The sequence below is a fragment of the Juglans microcarpa x Juglans regia genome, chromosome 3D (assembly GCF_004785595.1).
Source record: "Juglans microcarpa x Juglans regia isolate MS1-56 chromosome 3D, Jm3101_v1.0, whole genome shotgun sequence".
In the NCBI taxonomy this organism is placed as follows: Eukaryota; Viridiplantae; Streptophyta; class Magnoliopsida; order Fagales; family Juglandaceae; genus Juglans; species Juglans microcarpa x Juglans regia.
In genome coordinates, this window is record NC_054598.1 from 11,198,948 (window position 1) to 11,218,278 (window position 19,331).

The 19,331-nt window shown below is 41.1% G+C and overlaps 1 protein-coding gene and 1 long non-coding RNA gene across 3 annotated transcripts in view; one reads left to right on the forward strand and one right to left on the reverse strand.

The window, feature by feature from the left end:
• Positions 1 to 1,951: 1,951 nt before the first annotated feature.
• Positions 1,952 to 19,331, forward strand: part of LOC121254672 (phosphate transporter PHO1 homolog 3-like) — a 30,799-nt gene continuing 13,419 nt past the window's right edge. For both annotated transcript variants that reach the window (XM_041154796.1, XM_041154797.1), the window contains exons 1-3: positions 1,952 to 2,832; positions 3,038 to 3,416; positions 3,524 to 3,572. In XM_041154796.1, coding sequence (XP_041010730.1) covers positions 2,238 to 2,832; positions 3,038 to 3,416; positions 3,524 to 3,572 — 1,023 coding nt within the window. In that variant the 5' untranslated portion in view covers positions 1,952 to 2,237. The remainder of the gene's footprint in view (positions 2,833 to 3,037; positions 3,417 to 3,523; positions 3,573 to 19,331) is intronic.
• On the reverse strand, positions 4,611 to 17,691 carry LOC121254673. Its single transcript, XR_005938690.1, has 3 exons — positions 17,682 to 17,691; positions 13,197 to 13,203; positions 4,611 to 4,821 (listed from the first exon to the last, which is right to left on the reverse strand). It is a non-coding gene; the product is annotated as an uncharacterized LOC121254673 (long non-coding RNA).

Sequence of the window (19,331 nt, forward strand, 5' to 3'; positions counted from 1 at the left end):
AAATACATCAATATATTTAAAATCACTTCTTAACTACTAAGTAAAAAAAAAAAAAAAAATTGACTAGCGATCAAATGGAAGTGTCAAGTTAAGGAAGTAAAGTAGACTTTCTCATTTTATAATTCGTGATATTATAAAATTATTTTTATTATATAATAAATTTAATAAATTAAACTATGTTAGTTTATAAAATTATTTTTATATAATTATTTTATGGCTGATAACAGTTCTTTCAAACTTATCGTTTCTCTTAATTTTGAAACATAAATTATAATTTCTCAATAATATGATCTGTTATAATAGATTCGTTCAAAAAAACCAAAAATTAAAATAGATAAGGAAAATAGAAGGATATGCAAGAAGCACGTTACGATCCTAATGGTTAAATTTTAAAAGAGGAGAGTTTTAAAAGAATAAATATTGTTGTTGTTTATAAGCATTTTCTCATAATCTTTTGGACATATTTTTATTACGAAAAAATCTATATATAAATATTATAAAAATTAATTTATAAACTAATGTATTTTTACATGAGATGCTATATTGTAAAATCACATTATTTTATAAGCTAACTATCAGGAAGTTGAGAGTGTAAATATAAATTGTATTGAAAATAGAGATCCTTTGCCTAACAAAATTAAAATCCTTTATTTGTGAATTTGTATATGTTATTTTGCACCTGTTTTGTTTGCTATTATTTTTATTAGTGTGAGCTAACATTTATCTGCATGATTGTCGTACTTTTTAATTTTTTAAGGTTTGCTTTAATGTTGATTGATTTGTAATTTTGGATATTTGTCTATTGTTGATTTATGTAGGTCTTTTTGATACTTGGATTTTAATCCTTTATGATTATCTGTAATCTCATGTGTCTGTCTGTAAGTACGATTTTCCTCCATTACATATGAGTGTTATCAATAAACTTAGGGTACCGTCCTCTTTAAAATAAAAAAATCCAAAAGAAATGATGTGGTGATCGATAATGAGTATGATCATTTTTTAATTACAAAGAGGCCCCGTTTGAGAAATGTCATCTCATCCCAATATTCCAACATCACTCAAATAAAAATACTTTTAAATGTCAAATTTTTAAAATCTTCATCTAATCATTACTTAATCATTATAAGTTTTCCAAACTTCTAAGCAAAACACAAAAAAAAATTTAACTTTTTCAAATCTAAAAATAAAAATAATATTATAATAATATTTTAACTTTATAATATTTTAATTTTATTTTTTCTATTATTTCTCAAAATTTCCTAAAATATCTTAATTTAAACAATTTCCCTATTATTCACAATTTTTTTTTTATCTCAACATCTAAATAAGGCATTTTTTATTTCTTTTTTTTTTTTTCTTCTTCTTCTTTTTTTTTTTTTTTTTGGAAGGCGAGCTATCTAGGCCTTGGGCTTTTTAGTTTGTGACCTTTTAACAATTTGGAGATCTGGTTACCTACAAATTAATAAGAAGAACATGCAGAAGAAGAAAAATCCAATCTGCAGGTCTGCATGAGTTTGAATAAAATTATTTTTATTATAAAATAAATATCATTTATCAATTTATATTTATTTGTGTGGCATCTTTTTAGTTACAACATGAACACTACTTCTCTCTAATCCCTAAATAAACCTTTATATTTCAATTCAAATTAAACCAAATTAATTGCTTAGAGTCTACAACGTACAAATCGACTAAATGGATGATCGATCATAGTACGCACAATTTATTGAACCCAGCGAAAATGATCACAATAATTAGTAGGTAGCTAGCTAGACTTCACTGAGACGTTCGTTCTGAATCTTGTTGTACCTAACATTGATCACAATTTATGTTGAATTTTATTATGTGTACTATTTTCATTAATTTGCTGATCGTAGAGATCATCAACATTATGTAAGATTTGGTTATGTATGTAATATCATATTTGGGATGTATGAAAATTTTGCATACTCTCAGATCTGATCTCTCTATGATCTTTGGGAGTTGACCTAGACAACACATGTCTGCTCCTCCGATTGAAATTTTGATGCATGGATTTTCGAGGAACAAAACATCATGAGTTGAAAGGGTCGTTCCTGCCTCCTGGCCAGCACGTATATATAAATCAATCTGTATCGATCTGAGATGGCACTTAATTATCATCGAGGGATCGTTGTGATCTCACACAGCTCATTAAACCAGACTCTCCAGCAGCTCATGAAGTAGTACTGCTGCTTCATTTGCAGGAGCAAAGAACCATGAAATTCGGGAAGGAATTCACGGCACAGATGGTGCCCGAATGGCAAAAAGCATACATGGATTATGGAAACCTCAAAACCTTGTTGAAAGACATCCTACGCTTCAAGCAAAGAAACCAGCCACCGGCCTGCAGTACCCTGGCCAGCCTAAAGCGAAAGCTCACACTCTACAGAGCTTTTAGCGGCCTTACGCAAAGATACAACAACCACCCCATGAGCCCATCCACTCCTGATGACATTGACAGCCAAGCCATTCTCGTCAACTCAGTGAACCAAGATGGCTCCCTAAGCTATCAGACTACGTTTCTAATGTCCGACGACGAAGGGGGAGAGTATGAGTTGGTTTACTTCAGGAGGCTTGACGATGAATTCAATAAAGTGGACAAATTTTACAGGTCTAAGGTGGAGGAGGTGATGAATGAAGCCAATCTGCTGAATAAGCAAATGGATGCTTTCATTGCATTTAGAATAAAAGTGGAGAATCCTCAAGGTTGGTTTGATAGATCAGTAGAGATGACTCGTCTTGCTTCAGATGTTGCAGCTTCTGCAGCAGCATTGTCGGCTTCAACACCGAGAGGGGTTAGAGCAAGCAGCAGTAAGTTTTGTAAATTTATGTAACGAAGCTATATATATATATATATATATATATATATATATATATATATATATATATATATATTATATGGTAGTCTAGTGCAGTTTTTCTCTTTTTGGAGTGTGATCAGTACGTAGAAATTGAAACCATTTCTCTTACTTTTAGCTGAAACATAAAGGGTAAAAGTTTGATTTCAATTACGCAGGAAGAACACTTCCCATGTCCATGGATGTGATTGAAGAGGGTGGATCGAGTAGCCATGGACAAGCAGATGAATCCAGTGATCAGGATAAAGATCACGACGAGCTGGAGACCTTTAAAGTTGTCAACCGAAAGGTTCAAGAAAAGAAGCCGAATAGCATCAGGCCGTCGGCCAGTAGTAGACCAGCTCCTCTGGAAGTACTTAATCGCGTGAAAATAAACAACACACTGGAGACTCCCCGTTCCACCATTAAGAGCTTCCTCCCTTATCCTATGCAGACAGAGCTGAATTTCAGCAGGGAAAATCTGAAGAAAGTTGAAGAACTACTTAAGCGGGCTTTTGTTGAATTTTACCAGAAGCTACGGCTTCTAAAAAGCTATAGGTAATCGATATTAATGCTAGTTTATTCAGATCTGGTTGGCTTTACTTGTTTTTCCTTTCATTTATGTAGAAAATTAAATATTTTTCTTTGAATATTGATACTTGCAGCTTCTTGAATACGCTGGCATTTTCAAAGATCATGAAGAAATATGATAAGGTATTAATTAATTCCCTCGATCGATCCGGCCCCCATACAAGTAAACTTGTTTTCCAATTGATGAGCATTAATATCATCATGCATATTGTTAACGTCGTGTTTCACACGCCTTTGAATCAAACTCTGAAAACTCAGGTCTTCAAGGCGAGCCCTACACAACGTAGAAAATACTGCAATTTGGAGAGGGCGGCCTTGAAGCCGGGGAACCTCTAATGCTAAAGTTAGTAAATATTTTTGAAGTGTAGTAAATAAGTAAGAAAGTCTAGGGATCATAGAGCTTTTCTCGTACTTGGAAGTTGTTATTTATATTACAGGGATGAGGAGCAGACCATGCCTTCTTTCATGAAAGTCACATTCCCCGTACTCTTCCTTTGGTCAAAATTTTTAAATGCAGCGTGGCTCTGCGACGGTGTCATTAATGTGACGTGTTGTCCGGGTAGCGTAACCATTAATGCGGTGTGGTTCTCCAGCCTCCTCCTTTCAGTCTGCCTTCCTTCTGGTTCGTTCATGCTTTATTTGTCAGTAGATCAACAGTTCCCCATTTATTATGCATGTTGTGCGGGCAGGCACTCGAGGAGTGGACACTCCTCGAGGGGTCCTCAGATCGACGAGTCTCATCCTCTGCAGTACCATCCCTCATACAGGTCATGTACAGAGGAGCCTCCTAGTGGGCCGAGTTAATGGCTTTCTAGGAGTAGGGGATTCAATTAACCGAGATTCAAAAGCTGAAATTTCCCCTCGACGATCAATAGGTTTAGCTAGGGCATTTATAACACGACCTAAATAAGCCTCACTTACTGGTATTTGAGCAATTCTTCCTGTTGCTTTTACAGAACTTCCTTCTTGTATCATCAAACCGTCACCCATTAATACAACACCAACATTATTTGATTCCAAATTCAAAGCAATGCCTATTGTACCCTCCTCAAATTCTACTAATTCACCTGCCTTTACTTCACCAAGACCATAAATACGGGCAATGTCGTCGGCTACTTGAAGTACGGTACAGGTATTTACAACCTTTACTTCTCTATTATATTGCTCAATACGTTCACGAATAATATTACTAATTTTATCTGCTCGGATGGTTACCATGAGTATTTCTTAATTATTATTATTTTTTTTTTAAAAAAATAATGCCTAGAGTAGAAGGACTAATAAGTTATTTCTTTCAGCGTGCCAAACATCTCAATATTAGCATTGATGGTACGTAAATGTAACGCATTGTTCAAAGAACTATTCAGAGTTCCTCCGGGCCAGGCTTAATTAGGTCTCTTAGGCCTTGAGTGGAAAACCCCTTACAGTTATCCCGCTAATTCTCATCAAACAAGTACGGTAGAAATTTATCATGATTTGATCCTGCTTTCTTACAAAGGCCGAGAACCTTACTTAGGTTTTCTAAGGTCCGGGAGGCTTCTGCAGGTTGGCATTTTTGATGGCGTTCCTGTCTTCTATGATGGGCTCACCTTTTCATAACATCTTTTCAACCTCATTAATGAAGAGGTGTTAGACGGCCGTTCACGCCAGTGTCGCTTTGTAAACCACATTACCTAAAATCGAAACCATGAGTATCCTTGTCGCTATGATTCATGGGAGTCTAACCGCCACCTTCTTTTTATAAAACGTGGGAGTGAGACCTGATTTCTGCCCACTACGTTGTGATTATCCTGCCATTCTAATTCTTTTAATTTTTCTTCTCTTCGACCAGTAATCTTTGCTACTTCATTTTCTGGCGGTGATGGCTTCTGAAAAATCTGTTCAACCTAACGTGTCCGGTGGGGGCTCTGCTGACATTGGGTCATTGTTTTTGGGTAGCGGATGACACTCGACTACCAACAAATCAATGCTGGCCTCCTTAGCCCTTACTTTCCAAGTACTAGAGTCTGTTTTCTTCTAAGTTCCTGGCACCAACGAGGGCGCTGTTGATGTAGAGGGCCATTCCAGTAAGGTAGCCCTATACATTTCCATGTTTTCATGCGGCTTGAGATTGTCGTTCCCTCACCCTATCTGTGACCTTCTGGACTGCCTCGGCTTGACCCCTTCCCAATTGCATCCAAATGCCTGGAGATTATTGATTTGCTGCAGCATTATCTAGCAGCGGGTTTTGTTGGAATCCTTTCTGGACGACGCAGATCTTACTAGCCGTGAGTTTCTTCTTGCCCACAGGGTGTTACGCCTAAAGGGGAATGTATGCAACTTCAAGGCATCCCATGCTCTAGTCACCTTGGAGCCGCAATACTGTAAGGTGAAAGACTGGTCTCTCAAATTCTTCTTTGTATCTGGCCACGGGAGGAAGTTTCCTGTGGGCCAGGTGAATCGCCAAGAGTTTCCTATAAGAACAGACTGGGGAAAAATTCCAGAAGGTAAGGTTGTGCGTCCAACAACCACTCCTTACAAAGCGAATCATCTTGCAATCGTGCTGGAATGGGTGTAAAACCATCCCAACAGTGTTTTCTCCGAGGTCCTCCTTTCTGAGGAGAGTCTAAGGAGTTCTCTGCCTCCCCTGGGACACTTCCTTCGGATGATAGGTTGGTTGCTACGCGGCCATAGGCTGTTCCACTTTGGAAGTGCCCCTAAGACCTTCTTTTATCGGATATGGGGAAGAAAGCTCGTCGGGAGAGTGTTCAGGTCAAGGATAGGCCTCTTCCCGGGGTATAGGACCCGTTAATGTAGGGATCGGCTACTTTGGAGACCAGCCATCCCATTACGGTGGCGGTCCCAACTTCGGTTGTGGCCGGCAAGCAATTTTCTGGTGGTGCCACTACCGGTGGTCATTGTTGAGGCGTCCGAGGGTGAGGTTGGGATGGATGCCCTCATTTAAAGCATTTTTGAATCTACCACTCCTAATGAGGGACAACATTCTTCTTCACGGATCTCCCCTCCTTCTTCGTCCTGCTTGGCCGTCGGGAATCATTCTCTTGAGGTGGCTGATGAAGGGGTGGAGGTTACCTCTAGCAACTGCGCAGAGGCAGGAGATCATACAGGAAGTAAGTCTCCTCCAAAAGTTTTCATCCTCGGGGTTTCGAAGAGTCCTGCTATGGATTCTTTTGTCCAGGCCGCATTCCCAGAGAGGGGGAGTCTAGTCATCAACCCACCCGTCTAGGTGGAGTTTTCTGAAGGCGGAGGCTCCGTAAGTGATGCAGCCAGTGAGAGTCCAAGTGATGAACCACTCGCTCGGGCTGAGTGTTGAGTGGGAGACGACTTTCTTCTGGATGCTACGATCAGCCCTGGCCTGGGGATTTTGAGTAGTGACCCACCTGCTCCCGCTGAAGTTTCTGCGGGATTGCTCGAGTCTGCAGGCCTTGAGGAGGCCCTTCCTTCTTTGTTTCAGCTGACCTTGGAAGGGAGCCGAGAGGAAGCCATTGGTCGGGTTGCTGAGTACTTATCAGACTTTTTTCACGAGGTTCGATCGCTTCTTTCCTGCCTTTTACTTTCTTTTCTTTTCCTTTTTCTTAGTCTTTTCTTTATGTCGCCAAGGCACCTCTCATCTTGCAGCTTCCATCGTGGATGATCAGGAGACAGTCGTTCATGAAAGCTTGAAGGAGAGAGAATAGTAGACTCGACCTATCGGGTGAGCGCAAGAGAGTGAAGAAGTTGGAAGTTGGAGCTTTGCCAGAGGAAGCACAAGAAAAAGTGCGAAGAGGAGAAACCCTACTGGGCGGTGTAATTAAAGTCTCCAAGGTGACTTATCTTGGGTGCGGGAGGAGAGGGACCGGTTGGAGCAACTGAATCAAAGTCTCCAAGGCGACTTATCCCAAGTGCGAGAGGAGAGAGAATAGTTGTAGCAGTTGAACTAGCCTTGCTACTGTTGCCGCAGAGATCGATGCTCCTGGTGCTGAGACTTAGATTTTATTTGTTTCTTTATACCTTTTTTTTTACACGTCTCCGTGTTTTTTGCTCAGCGGTTTGTATATACATTCACACTGACTAATGTACATATCTTGTTCGTCATGTCTCGTCTTTGTCTCTTTTTCCTTTTCTTCTTTTGTTTCTGTATGGCCGGCCTGGGGAACCGTGGTAATGGGGTCAATAGAGCTCCTACCTACCCTGCTGGCCGGTCATGTTGTGCATGCTAATTCTCTATGGATAGTCATTCTCGGAGTACGACCATCGTTTTAATCGTTATTCAGGTGGCCGTATCTAGCTGTACCTTTGAAGTTTCCCCAACTTACCCCGCTGGCATCCGGTCTGACCTTTTCGACCCTGCTAGTTGCTTTAACCTTTGAAGTTTCTCTGCCCATCCCGCTGGCTTCCTTCGCTTTTTTCTTTTCTCTTTTATTTTCGTTTGTTTTCTACTGCATAGTCAGAGTGTTAGTTTCTGTTGGTGAAGATTCTTTTGATGAAGATTTCATTGGTGGAGATTCTGCTGATGAAGATTATGTTTTCAGGTGGCCAAAAGCCGAGCCGCACTCCTCCGCGAGAGGGATAAGGCAACCTTTTAGACTTACCTTTCCCTTTTTACCTCGTGGGGAGGTAAGTTGTTGATGGGGTTCCCGTTTAGTGGAGTTGACTTTGCAGGTTGAAACTAGTCGATTTTTGCACCACATAAAATAATTGCGTTAGTAAAACATAATTCACACAAGTTTTTAACAAGACAAACCGGAGCGTTTAGCTGCTGCGACTGATTTTTTGCCCGTTGTTGTTTGATTTTTCCATTCCTTGCTCTTCATTTTGATTTCCATTTTTTTTTCTTTGTGCAAATTTCTCGATTTTGAAAGCGGCTGCAGATTGTTAGGCCAACCTGCCTTGTTGACAATTCAGCACCCTCGGGCTGGGTAATGGTTAGAAACCCAGTGGGTTCTGAGTAATGGGAATAAATCCCTTATAGTTTACCCGTTAATTCTTTCTGGACGGGTCTGGGAAGAATTCTTCTTATCTCTTCCTTCATTTATGCCCCGTCAAGTTCCTGGCTTGCCTGGTCACACGCTGAGTGACCGTTTTTATTTTACATACGTGGCAACCCAGCACTAGTTATGTTTCCACATTAAATGACGTCCCTTTGATTTCTGTATTATGGCTCCGTTCTTTACTAGCATTAATTTTGCATGTCGTATCAATGGATATGCTCTGCAGTGGTTGCAATAATTAAGGGATTCTGGTTCTCTAGGGGGACACGTGGCGACTCAAGGTGAGTCATGGAGTTATGACGCCTTGGCAGACCAAGCGTCCTCGCTGCCTGTATAAAGGCGCTTCTCCCAGTTAGAAATTTCATTATACTCACTTCTGCCCTTTTTTTTTCCTATTCTGTGACTCTTGCTTTTACTGCTTGAGTTCCAAGTTCCTTTGTTTTCCTCTGCTTTCCTTCCAAAGTTCCTTTATATTTTCTTCTATCTTTCATGGTTCCGATAAATCCTTTACACCCTAGTGGGCGACAGGTCCTTTGGTGGCACTCAGGCAGCTGCTGGAGGGTTAGAGGGTGGAACCGCCAACCCTTCGTTGTTAGGGTCCTAGACCCTTTGTTTTTGTTTTTGCCCTTTTGGTTATTGTGCCTCACTCATTCTCACCCTTTTGCTTATAGGACTCGACTTCAAAACTCTTCTCCTTACTCGCTACCTGCACCTAACTCGCAGCCTGCTTGGTTGTAGTGGAGAAGGGCTTTTGTTTGGTAAGCGGTTCTTAAAGTAGAAGTTAACTCCGAGATGTTCTGATTCTTGGCGCTATCTTCGTCGTTGCTTTAAGAACTAATTGTCTCAGATGGGTCCGAGAATAGTGAGATATTCTGGCTCCTTTGGATTATTCCTAGTCGTTTTGCAGTCTAGGTTTTGGCTTTTACGATGAACTTCTTCCTTGTAGTCCTATGGCCTTTTATTGTAATGTGTTCCTTGTAGCTTTGCGACTTCATGATGTAATTTGTTCCTTATAATCCTGCATAATTAATAAAAGAGTTTTGTGTATTCGGTTGTACTATTTCTGTATTTTCCTTGTTGTATTTCTTCTTGTACTTTTTCTCTCCTTTTTTTTTGCATCGTTCCGCACTTATTACCTTCTGTGTGCCGCTGTTGCTCTTGCCTGCATCTTTTGTCTTGGTATTTGTCGAGTCTTTAACCTCGACTTGTTTCTTGCTTGCTGATGCTTGTGCAGCCTTTTTGTGGTACTTTGCTTCCTTTCTGTAGATTCGTCTTACTTCGAGTAGTCGTGAGACTAAATCTGCACTCCATTGGGGAGAAGTCAGGCTACCTCAAATTAGCCAGCCCCTTTTAGTTCCTCAAGGAGGTAACTTCTTCGTGTTGTCATTAGGGCAGTCTGCTCTTTTGCCGTGATAGGAGTCGGGATAAGTTCTTCGGGCCGCCTTGAGGGCAGGACCCGTTCTCCTCTAAGGGAGGGATAAGGTCACCTTTAGGCCGACCTTTCCCTATTGAGTTTTGTAGGAAGGTAAGTCCGTCTGTTACTGGACCCACTCCCACTCATTGATATCACAGAGAAATGTAACATTTTGAGACAGGCTGGTGCTAGACCCACTCTTCACTCATAGTGGAGGTCGGAGTAAGTTTTCGAGTTGCAGCAATGGCCAATCCCACTCTTCTCCGTGGGGAGATAAGGCCACTCTTGGGCAAACCTTTTCCCTTGTATTATGCGGAGATGTAAGTTATTCGGATAGTTTGTTACTGTACCCTTTCCCGCTTGTAGACACTTACCAGGAAGGTATATTCTTTAATTTCAGATAGTTGAGGAATAACCCGCACTCCGTCGCGGGAGGGACAAGGCAACCTTAAGGCCTACCTTTCCTTATGGTATCTCGCGGGAAGGTAAGTTTCGACAGCAATTGGCTGACCGCTCTTCACCGTGATAGCGGACAGGGTAAGTTCTTAGGGCTGCGTTGAAGGCAGAATCCGCTCTCCTCTGCGGGAGGGATAAGGCCACCTTTAGGCTATTCTTTCCCTATTGAGTCCCGCGGAGAGTTAAGTTGTTCAGGCAGTCTGTTACTGGACCTGCTCCCACTCATTGATATCACAAGAAATGTTGGAATATACAAGAGCAAATTAAAGCATTAGAGTTAAAGTCACGAGAAGCCAAACTCAGAAGATGAGAAAGTTGTTATATGACAGTTAAATTAGTTAAAGTTAGATGGCTTACAATGCCAATTCGTGTATATAAATAGTAGTGATGTATAACATTTAATTCTTAAGCAATTCAATACAATTTCAACGAGAAATCACATTGATTTTCTCCAAGAATTCTTTCTCAAATCTCTAGTTCTCTTTTTCTGATTCACATATTTTACATGGTATCATCGAGTATCAAACTTCCACTGTTTTCTTGATCCTTCTTTACCTTTCTTTATCTTTCTAGCTATTTTTTTTCCTGCTATGGAATCACCTGCCAATATGGAATCTTCTGTCAATATGGTAAAATCTACTGCTTCATCTCCAATGAATCCATCTGATGATTCATCAAGCCCTTACTATCTGCATCCCTGTGATAACCCTGGAGCTCTTCTTGTTTCTGAAATTTTCAATGGTGCGAATTATGTTGCTTGGAGTAGATCGATCTCGATTACTCTTACTGTAAAGAACAAGCTTGCCTTTGTTGATGGAAGTCTGCCTCAACCCAGTCCTGACAACGCTAAACTTCAAGTTGCTTGGCTGCGAGCAAACAACCTTGTTTTATCTTGGTTGATGAATTCAATTGCAAAAGAGATTTGGGGAAGTCTTCTCTATTTCAATACTGCCTTTGATATTTGGGATGAACCAAAGGTTAGGTACCTTCGAAGTGATGGCCCAAGAGTTTTTACATTAGAGAAGTCTTTAAGCTCTATTTCTCAAGGTTCAAACTCAATCACTGAATATTTTAGTGATTTCAAAACTTTATGGGATGAATACATTAGCTATCACCCCCTTCCTAAATGTACTTGTGGAATCATGAATACTTGTACTTGTGCCATCTTAAAGAATCTTGCTGATCGCCAGCAAGCTAACTATGTGATGAAGTTCTTGGTTGGTTTACATGACTCTTATTCAGCCATTCGAAGTCAACTACTTCTTTCTCCTTTACCATCAATGGGGAAGGTCTTTTCTTTGTTGTTTTAAGAAGAAAGTCAAAGATCTTTAACAAATGCAGTAGGGCTTCCTCTTGATTCTCATGCTATGGCCGTTGCACAACCACCCAGACAGATCTTTTCCAATGTCTCTAAGTTCAGCAAACTCAAAGGAAAACCTGATGTTACTTGTTCCCATTGTGGATTCTCTGGACACCTTACTGACAAGTGTTTTCAGATCATAGATTATCCACCAGGGTGGAAAGACCCTCGAGGAAAAAGATTCAATTCAACACGATTGCCCAATGCAAACAGTGCATCTTCTTTGGAGCAAAACTCAAACATCCCAAACATACATTTTTCTCAAGAGCAAATACAGAATCGCATCACTCTTGCTAATAGCTTGTCTACTTCATCTATTAATCCTAATCATGCAGTCAATACTGTCTCCACATCAGGTAACCACTTTACCTCATGTTTGGCTGCTGATTCTTTGAAAAATAATTCTCCTTGGATACTTGATACTGGAGCAACAGATCATATGATATGTTCTCCTCATTTTTTCACTTCAATAAAAATACCCACCAAATCCTCTTCAGTTCAATTACCAAATGGTCAATCTGTTCCTATCAGTTTTACAGTGACTGTCAAACTCTCTTCTGATTTGGTGCTACATAATGCTCTCTACATTCCTTCTTTTCATATCAATCTTATCTCTGCTTCAAGATTGACTAAAGAAAACTCTATTGCTTTGTTTCTTTTTCAATCTAAATGTGTCTTGCAGGATCTCAACAAATGGAAGATGATTGGGCTTGCTGAAGTTAGAGCTGGCCTATACCACCTCATTAATTTTCCTGCTAACACACAGAAGGGATTACCTGACTCAAACAACTCTTTTTTGGCTAACACATCTACCATCAGTCCTGACATATGGCATTCTCGTTGGGACATCTTTCTCCTGCCAGATTGAAAATCATCAGTTCCATTGATCATTCTATAAAATCATCTCACAAGCATGTTTGTGAGATTTGTCCTCTAGCTCGACAAAAGAAACTATCTTTTCCTGTATCACAAAACAATGCAAATAAAGCTTTCCAATTAGTGCATTGTGACATTTGGGGTCCATTCTCAACCATTTCTCATTCTGGTTACAGATTCTTTCTTACAATTGTAGATGACCATACACGTTTCACTTGGCTTTATCTGATGAAAAAAAAAATCAGAAACTAGATCCTTACTTATCAACTTCATTGCTTATGTTCAAACTCAATTTAATACCCAAATCCAAACACTTAAAACAGATAATGGCCAAGAATTCAACATGCTTACTCTTTATAAAAAATATGGCATGATTCATCAACTATCATGTGTAGAAACTCCTGAGCAAAATGGCAGAGTTGAAAGAAAACACCAGCACTTGTTAAATGTAGCTAGAGCCCTCATTTTTCAATCGAAATTACCTTTATCATATTGGAGTGAGTGTGTGTTAACTGCCACACATCTCATTAATCGAATTCCCTCACCTGTGCTAGAAAACAATACACCTTATGCCCTTCTTTTTCAAAAACCACCTGCATACAACTATCTCAAAGTTTTTGGTTGCTTGTGCTTTGCTAGCACTATCCAAAACAATCGAGGAAAATTTCAACCTAGAGCCTCAAAATGTTTGTTCCTTGGTTATCCACCTAATATCAAAGGATATAAGGTGCTTGATCTTCTTACTCTTAAAATTTTTGTTTCTAGAAATGTTACATTTCATGAATCCGTTTTTCCTTCCATACCAAACACCAATCACATACCTTTTGTATTTCCTGATTTTCCTTCACTATATGACTTCTCAGTACCTTCCATTTCCTCTTCTGATATTACAGTTTCTCCCATTTTATCTTCTGAAACAATAGTACCTCATATCTCACCCTTATCTAAAATTGCAACACCTCCTAAAATTCATGAATCAGATTACATACCTTCTTAGATTACAACACCTTCCAATTCATCTCCTGAAATTACAGCATCTCTCATTTCCCAAATTAACCATGAACCTATAAATAATAAAAGATCTGAGAGAGTAAGGAATCCTCCTCCATATTTGCAGAATTTTTATTGTGGTAATATAGTCAAGCCTGCTTCAACATTTCAAGCATTTTTCAATTGCTGTCTTCCTTCTCCTGGTAAGCCATATTCTATTGCACATTTTCTTTCCACTACCAAGTTGTCTCCTAAACATAGAGCTTTTTCTTCTGCTTTGTCTTTTACTTTCGAACCTTCAAACAAGCTAGCTCACATCCTCAATGGCAAACTGCCATGTCAGATGAGATTAAAGCTCTTGAATTAAATAAAACTTGGGAACTTGCAATTCTACCTCCAAATAAGACTGCAATAGGATGTAAGTGGGTTTATCGTGTTAAATACAAAGCTGATGGCACAATTGAAAGATACAAGGCTAGATTGGTGGCAAAGGGGTACACTCAACAAGAAGGCCTTGATTTATTTGATACATTCTCACCTGTGGCTAAGATGATAATAGTACGCACTTTATTATCAATTGCTGCCATTAAGCATTAGCATTTACATCAACTTGATGTAAACAATGCTTTCCTCCATGGAGACTTGAATGAAGAGGTATACATGCAGCTGCCACCAGGGTACTCCTCACCAATTGATCCTAGAGTTTGCAAACTCAAAGAGAGTCTATATGGTCTCAAACAGGCCTCAAGATAGTGGTTTTCTAAACTGTCATCCTCCTTGCTTCAGTTTGGTTTCAGACAAGCAAAGTCTAATTCCTCTTTATTCATCAGACACAATTTAACCAGTTTTGTGGCACTTTTGATCTATGTTGATGATGTCATCATAGCATCCGATAATCTTGATGAAATAGCTACTGTTAAACAGTTTTTACATGACTCTTTTACAATAAAAGATTTGGGGGAACTGAAATATTTTTGGGGATTGAAGTGGCCAGATCAGCCGAAGGCATTTCTTTGTGCCAATGCAAGTATGCTTTGGACATCTTGTAAGACAATGGATTTTTAGGATGCAAACCTGTAGCTTTTCCTATGGAATCTACCTTAAAGCTTAATGCTAATGATTCATCTGCTCCTCTGTCAGATCCTGCATTATATAGAAGACTTGTTGGTTGTCTATTGTACCTTACTATAACAAGACCTGACCTATCTTACTCAGTTCAAGCATTAAGCCAATTCATGGCTAATCCTAGTACCAAGCACCTTCAAGCTGCTGAGAGGGTCCTTAGGTACATCAAAGCAACACCAGGTCAGGGCATTTTTATGTCTGCAAATTCTCCTCTTCACTTAAAAGCCCATTCAGACAGTGACTGGGGTGGATGTATTGACACTAGAAGAAGTATCACTAGCTTCACAGTCTTTATTGGAAACTCTCTCATTTCATAGAAGTCAAAGAAACAACCAACTGTTAGTCGATCCTCAGCTGAGTCTGAATATAGAGCTCTAGCCTCTACCACATGTGAACTTCAATGGTTAATCTATCTACTGGCTTACTTGCACATTCCCCATCCACAAGTTGTTTTGCTCTATACTGACAGCAAACCAGCTTCTGAGATTGCATCAAATCATGTTCAACATGAAAGGACAAAACACATCCAGCTAGATTGCCATCTGGTTCGAGAAAAATTGCAAGAAGGACTGATCAAAATCATTCATATCCCCTCTAAACATCAACTGGCAGACATACTGACTAAACCACTTGGCTCTCTAAGTTTCCATCATTTGATCCACAAGATGGGAATGATCAATATCCATTCCCCTCTTGAATGGGGGTGTTGGAATATACAAGAGCAAATTAAAGCATTAGAGTTAAAGTCACGTGAAGCCAAACTCAGAAGATGAGAAAGTTGTTATATGACAGTTAAATTAGTTAAAGTTAGTTAAAGTCAGATGGCTTACATTGCCAATTCGTGTATATAAATAGTAGTGATGTACAACATTTAATTCTCAAGCAATTCAATACAATTTCAACGAGAAATCACATTGATTTTCTCCAAGAATCCTTTCTCAAATCTCTAGTTCTCTGTTTCTGATTCACATATTTTACAAGAAATGTAAGTGTTGGGTCAGGCTAGTGCTGATCCCACTCTTCGTTGTTGTGGAGGTCGGGCTAGTTTATTCAGGGAGCTGTGAGGCCGATCCTGCTCTCCCCCACGGGAGGGATAAGGCCACCTTTAGGCCGACCTTTCCCTATAGTATCCTACGAGGAGGTAAGTTATTTGGGAAGTTTGTGATTGAACCCGCACCTTTCTATTAACGTCTGCAAGAAAGGTAAATTTTCATTTTCGGGCCACCAAAGGTTGACCCACACTCTGCTACGGAGGGATAAGACAATCCTTGGGCCTACATTTCCCTATGGTGCCCCATGGAGAGGTAATCTGTTGATGATTTTGTTGCCGTAGATTTCGTTGCAGTGCATTTTATTGTTGGCGCCTTATTAGTAATATGAAATTGTGGAGCAGGTGTTTTGCATATTTCTGAAATGTCGCATTTTTATTAAGTAAAACGGAAAGTACAAGCTAGGTGAAGAGATGTTATAGAATTAAAGGACTCGGTATCCCGTTTTGGGGAGGTCATCGTCCATCCTTCCCTCCATAGTAGCGCACCACCCCTTCCCCCCTAAAAAATGGTAGGGTGAGGTGTAGTCGGAGGTCTGCCGCAGTTTCTTCAATGGTGTCTGGCCTACCTTATTCCGTTGTTGCCATTCAAGACGAGCCCTTCATCTTTCTGCTTCAGCTTCTGGACGTAGCATTCCCCTCACCGATACCTGCTCTCATTGGACTTCCATTACTCCTTGGGGGGTTGGGAACTTCATTTTGAAGTGGTAGGTCAACGTGACGACCCTTAAGTTGTTGAGGGTAGGCCTCCCGATGATGGCGTTGTATGCTGACGAAGTTTTCACTACCAGAAAATTGACCATAACAGGGGTCGTGCGGGGGCTACTCCCCACAGGACGGATAAGGTGATGGTTCCCACCGACTAGACAATACTTCTGGAGAAACCTTTTAATGGCATTGGGGCTGGTAGTAGCCGAAGGCCTCAATACCCATCTTGACGAAGGCCTCCCAGAACATGATGTTTGCGCAGCTCCCGTTGTCAATGAGGATTTTGCGGGTGGTGAAGTTGGCGATGAGCATTGTGACCACTAGGGCGTCGTCATGGGTCACCCCTTCTTTGTTGGTGGGATGATACTCAGCCGAGTATATCTCGTAGTATCGGGCCTGCTTGGTATATGCTTTCCTGCTCGAAGAGGTGATGCCCTGTGAACCCTTTAGTTATGGTTCAAGTTTCCCCGAGGGGTGGTTGCCTTGGTAGCGAATGGGGATGACTTGGTGGTGGCCCATGGTTGTTCGCCCGTCTGCGCTGGTCACCTCGGTCCCAACTCCTTTCCCTCGATCTTCTCCTGCTCTCTTGCTCTTGTCTTCTGGCTAGAGAGCAGCGGCGCCTTTACTGTTTTGCATATTCCTTCCTTCCTCCCGGGGAGAAGCAGTCTTCAGTATTGTGTGAGGTGGACCGATGGTACGTGTAGTAGCGGCGCATTGTTCCTCGGTCATCCTGCTTTTGAATGGTGAATGTGGGCCGGTTGTACCTTGGTCCGAGTCCTTTTACTGGGACTTCCTTCTGCCACTTCTCCTGAGAGCCCTTCTCCCCTTTCTTGTGGGACTTGGCCTTAGTTGGGGCCTTCTCTTTCCACTCTGCTTGCTCTATTTCCTTCCTCCACGGCTCTATCAACACTCGTAGAGTGTCTTTCGAGTTGATGAAGTTGTCGGCCTAGTCCATAAATTCCTGTAATGTCGCGGGAGTCCGTCTGGCTAGCTCTGCCATAAAGTGGGAGTGCGACCAGATGCCTCCCAGGAGCACCGCCAAGGTTATCGTCTCGTTTTAGTCATCGGTGGTCATGCATTCTTTGTTGAGTTGGGCCAAGTAGGACTGCAAGCTTTCATCCTCCGTTTGTTTTATAGTGAGGAGGTACGCAGCCGAACGTCTCCTCCTCTGACTGGACATGAACTGGGTTAGGAACAGTCTGGCTAGCTCGTCGAAGCTGTCCCCCATTTAGGTGCTAGTGACCAAAACCATACACGCGCTAACCCCTTCAGGGTCAGTGGAAACGCCTTGCAAGCTATTTTGCTGGAGAAGCCATGCAGTGTCATGTGAGCCCTGAAAGTTTCCAGGTGCTCGAGGGGGTCCCTTCCTCCATCATACATTTCCATGGCGGGGACTCTAAATTTTGGTGGCAAAGGAACCGCCATTAGTTCTTCAATATAGGGTAGACCCATGCTTGTGAGCAACTAGTCTACCCTTGACGACGTATCCACTTTCCTTGCTATTTCCTCATACTTCCCTTTGAGGATGCGGAGCTCTTCCTGCATGTTTTTCTACTGCTCTCCCTTGTTAGGTCCCACTTGTGTGTTTCGGGATCCCATGTGCTCAGTGTCACTGGATCCCGCCCCGCCCTCTTGCTCTCGTTGGGATTTTTTGAGTTCCGCATTCTCTTTGCAGAGTGTCTCCACTTCGCCAGTTAGTTTCGTCACCCACTCCTCCATGGTTTTCAACCTCGCTTCCATGGTGTCTCCTATATTTCTCCTGAGTTGTTTGGAACAAGTTGTCGCAGACATGAGAAGGACACGCAAGATCTATTACAATCCCACAGACGGTTCCACTGTTAACGTCGTGTTTCACATGCCTTTGAGCCATGCTCCGACAACTCAGGTCTTCAAAGCGAGCTGAGCACAACTTGGAAAATATTGCGTCTTGGAGAGGGCAGTCTTGGGGCCAAGGAACCTCCGATGCCAAAGTTAGTAAATATGCCAAAGTTCTAATCTTTCATTTAGATGATCTAACCTTCTATTTACATTTTGCATGATTTCTTGATGTGAATCCACCTGCTTTTGGAGGGCCTCTAGCTGCTGCCTGGAGCTTGTGTTGTCTGCCATCAGGATGAAGGCTTTGGATACCAAATGTTAGGCCCTGCATGTGTATTGCTAAAAGAGTAGTAACGTAACTGAAGATGTATGAAGGATAAAGCTTCAGAAGAGATGAAGATGTAAAAGATGAGAAGATTTCATTCAATGGAAAAGAGCCCTGGGTCTGTTTGAGGCAACCCAACCTCCACAAATTAATCTAGATAGTTCTTGATTCTCTGATCCCCTCTAGGTTTTCCCCATCCTCTCTATATAATCTGACATCCTAACAGAACGTAATGAATTAAATAAGAAAAATAACAGTAACAATGAATGACAACAAATGTTGAGAAAAATAACAATAAAACAAAGATAGGGTCACAACCCTTTAAACACTGCATTTCAAGTAAGTGAAACGCAGTGTTGAGACACCACAGATTATTACAAGCTCTTATCTTATACGCAACGTTTCCTTCCTTTCTTCCCAAACGATGTCGTTCCGAGATGCCCTAACATAACCACTTGCACTTAGCTTCAGTTCCATTTGACTTCACAGATTAGATTCCCCTTTTCCTCATATGCATATCCCTCTTCTCTAGGGTTTCTTCGCACCACCCTCATCCCGCTGGTGAGGACTCTAACAAGCTCCCCCCTTACAGCACCTTGCCCAACTAGTGCTGGTAAAGGTGTTAAGTCTCCAAAAATTTTCCCACGTGTTATCTTCCTTTGAAATCCCAGACCATTTAACAAGGACTTCGGTCAATGTCTTATTCCTATGGTGTCGGATGAGGGGTCAACTATGGACTTCGGTTCTGGAAGGAGTTCACCCTGAGTATCCACTGGAGGCAGCGTTGACAAC